The 3,391-nt window shown below is 57.9% G+C and overlaps 2 protein-coding genes across 2 annotated transcripts in view; one reads left to right on the top strand and one right to left on the bottom strand.

The window, feature by feature from the left end:
* Nucleotides 1-238: 238 nt before the first annotated feature.
* On the bottom strand, nucleotides 239-952 carry LOC135105278 (basic proline-rich protein-like). Its single transcript, XM_064013500.1, has one exon. It carries the CDS (start codon nucleotides 950-952, stop codon nucleotides 239-241), a length of 714 nt encoding a protein of 237 aa, XP_063869570.1.
* LOC135104815 (myocardin-related transcription factor A-like) overlaps nucleotides 449-3,391 on the top strand; it is a 71,313-nt gene continuing 68,370 nt past the window's right edge. Inside the window, exon 1 of the mRNA XM_064012434.1 lies at nucleotides 449-1,418. Within this exon, the coding sequence (XP_063868504.1) occupies nucleotides 1,274-1,418 (145 nt within the window). The 5' untranslated portion in view covers nucleotides 449-1,273. The remainder of the gene's footprint in view (nucleotides 1,419-3,391) is intronic.

Here is a 3,391-nt window from a genome sequence, read left to right as displayed (position 1 = left end):
GTAGTGGCGGTGGGTGGTGGATGGTGGGTGGTGGTGGTGGTGGGTGAAGGCATTCTTGGCTGTCGCATCCTCAGCTTTGCAATTAAGTGGCACCGAAGTGTAAGAGAGAGAGAGAGAGAGAGAGAGAGAGAGAGAGAGAGAGAGAGAGAGAGAGAGCGCCATTGGGGGTGCGTGGGTTTGGGATGTAAGGGTGGTGGTGGTGGTTGGTGGTGGTGGTAGGGGTGAGCAGTAGAGTGTTTTAAGGGGGTGTTGTGGGGCTTCCAGGGTGTGTGTTGTTTTTGTTGGTGGTGGTGGTAGTGGTGGTATAATGGTGTGGCGTGATTTGGGGGAGAAGCGTTGGTGCTAGTGGCGGCGGTGGTGAAGGTGGAGGTGCGTGGGGGCCGGTGGAAGGCGCGGGTTTGTTTGGGGGCGAGGGCAGCGGGGGGTGGGGGTTAACAGGGGGCCGGGCAGCGTGCAGGTCGTGGGGGGCGCCAGGTGAGGGCCAGGGAGACGGAGGGGGCGCTGGCACGGTGCCCGGGCCGTCAGGGGCCGAGGTGGCCCCCTCGCTGCCACAGTTCCGGCTCTGCCCTGGCTCTGGGGCGCGGCGTCCCCCTGCGGCACGGACGGGCGTGAGGCGGCCAGCGAGGCAGCCGAGGCGTGGCGGCCTGACGGAGAGCTGAGTAGTTGCTGCAGGCGAGGGATGACGCCCCACACACTCCGGGGACTTAGTGCTGACCACAGCCCTCACGCCGCACCCACGCCCGCCCCACGCCCCCATCTGCCCTTGCGGCCGCGCGGCGCGTGACGGCCAGCCGGGAGCCTCGCAAGTGTCAGGGCCGCCGCTGCCCGCCGGACTGGCAGGTCCCAGCGCCGTGCAGGTGTGCCAGGCCGTGGCCACGCCGCTGGCCCCGCACTGCTCGGCGGCCCACAGTTGTTCATGCTGAGTGCCACGCGGCCCACCGCTTGCCGACATAGTGCCACAGGGCAGCAGTGACTCCCGGCCTGAGTGCCCCGCGGCTTCCCCACCTTGACGGTCACTCGTGGCCCTCGCGTGTAGTGCCCTGCGGCCCAGTGCCACGCGGCCCCAGTGCCAATTGTCTTACGCCCCCTGAGTGACCCGGGTGAGGCCCCTTGGAGGCCGCCATCCGGACCCTGTGGATTACCGAGGCTCGCGGAGCCCATGAAGGGCACTGCGGGCCAGCAGGCACCTCGCGGCCGTGGCAGGGGGGCGGGAGGGCGTGCCGGGGCGGCGGCGGTGTCATGAGAAGAAGGGCGGGAGGGGGCTTGCGTGAGGATGCCCGTCATGCTAGACACCCCAGCGTCCCCACCACCACCACCGCCGCCGCCACCACCACCGCCATCCCCTCCTCCACCACCGCCCCCGCCGCCACGTCACCCGTCACCCACGCGCCAGCCCCCACGCTGCCCTAAATGCACAGGTAAGGCTGGCCCGCACCCACTGGAGGACTCGCGGGGGTCGTGCGCTCCCGCCCCGCGCTGAGGAGGAAGAGGGACTTGAGGGGGGGAGGGGGCCAGCAGGGAACGGCTGCCGCACTGCACCCACACCTGCCTGCCTGCTGGGGGCGCGGCAGGCGGGCGAGAAGCACAGCAGGGAGCGCGATGGATGGCGGGGCGGGTGATAAGCAGGGGTAGAGAGAGAGAGAGAGAGAGAGAGAGAGAGAGAGAGAGAGAGAAGAGAGAGAGAGAGAGAGAGAGAGAGAGAGAGAGATTGCCGTAGATTTTCAGGGAAGCATTGAGGATGCAAGAGGAAGAGGAAGAGGAAGAGAAGGAGGAGATTACTATCCCTTCCCCTCACTCTCACTCTTTACCCCTCCCCTCCCGTCCCTCCCTTCCCTTCCCCCTCACTCTCACCCACCGCTCTTCTCCAGCAGGGACGTGAGGAAAGGCAGAGGAAAACTGTGTAATAGAGGGTTTGTGTGGGTGAGAGTGTGGGGGGAGGGGAGCGGGGAGAGTTGAGGGGAAAAGAGGGGGGAGGGGATGGTGGCCCTTCATAACCAAGTGCCAAGAACAAGACTGTGTTGAGGGGAGAGGGGAAAGGGAAGTGGGAGAGGAGGTGAGGGGATGGGAGAGGTGTACGTGGGAAGGGGAGAATAGAAGGGGAAAAAAAGGGTTGTCTTCCTCTCTCCTCTCCTCCCACCTTTCCCCCTCCCTGTCTGTCTCATTCATTCCCCTCCTCCTCCTCCTCCTCCCTCCTCCCTCCTCCTCCTCCTCCTCCTCCTCCTCCTCCTCCTCCTCCTCCTCTCTCCTGCTGTTTACTGAGGAAGCAGAGGTAAATAGGATGTTTCGATTTTGTTATATTGAAGAGCAGCAGGAGGAGGAGGAGGAAAATGATGGAGGAAAAAACCTAAAGATGAGGATGAGAGAGAGAGAGAGAGAGAGTGAGAGAGAGAGAGAGAGAGAGAGAGAGAGAGAGAGAGAGAGAGAGAGAGAGAGAGTATAGTAGCAGTAGTAGTAGTAGTAGTAGTAGTAGTAGTAGTAGTAGTAGTAGTAGTAGTACACACGATGTAATTACTGGCACGGAAGTTAATTGGGGGAAAAAGTTTTATCAAGGGTCGTAGTTGTTGTTGTTGTTGTTGTGGTGGCGGTGGTGGTGGTGGTGGTGGTGGTGTCATCCTCGTCATCCATCATGGTCGCCGCCCCTCATGCTCACCTATAGCCCAGATCGGGAGCAGCAGCAGCAGCAGCAGCAGCAGCAGCAGCAGCAGCCTTGAGATGAGAGAGATAACCAGCAGTGTGTACTGTCCAAAATTAACACACCCAAGGAAGGGACCGCGGGTATGCCGTGTTGTGTCGCCGCCCCCTGCTGCTACTGCTGCTGCTGCTGCTGCTGCTGCTGCTGCTGCTGCTACTACTGCTGCCACGACTGCTGCTCCTGTGACTGCTAGTGTTGTTGCTTTTACTACCAATGTTATTTCTACTACGATTCAGAGGGAGGGAAAAGAGAAGGGTAATAATTAAATCATTACTACTACTGCTGCTGCTGCTGCTAACTACTACTACTACTACTACTACTACTACTACTACTACTACTACTACTACTACTACTACTACTACTACTACTACTACTGCTACTACTACTACTACTAGGAAATATCCATTCTTTTTTCTGCTGCTGCTGCTGTTTATTATTATTATTATTATTATTTTTATTATTATTATTATTATTATTATTATTATTATTATTATTATTATTATTATTATTTATTATTATTATTATTATTCACTATTTTCTTCTTCTTCTTCTTCTTCTTCTTCTTCTTCTTCTTCTCTTCTTCTTCTTCTTCTTCCTTCTTCTTCTTCTACTTACTACTACTACTACTACTACTACTACTACTACTACTACTACCACCACCACCACCACCACCACCACCACCACCACCACCACCACCAC

The sequence above is a fragment of the Scylla paramamosain genome, chromosome 11 (genome assembly GCF_035594125.1).
Source record: "Scylla paramamosain isolate STU-SP2022 chromosome 11, ASM3559412v1, whole genome shotgun sequence".
NCBI lineage: Eukaryota > Metazoa > Arthropoda > Malacostraca > Decapoda > Portunidae > Scylla > Scylla paramamosain.
The sequence above is the reverse complement of the archived record's forward strand: the minus strand, read 5'-3'. Positions and strand labels throughout refer to the sequence as shown.

What these genes read in the sequence shown, in the direction of transcription:
- LOC135105278 (XM_064013500.1), bottom strand. Translation starts at nt 952, where the DNA reads ATGTCGGCAAGCGGTGGGCCGCGTGGCACTCAGCATGAACAACTGTGG.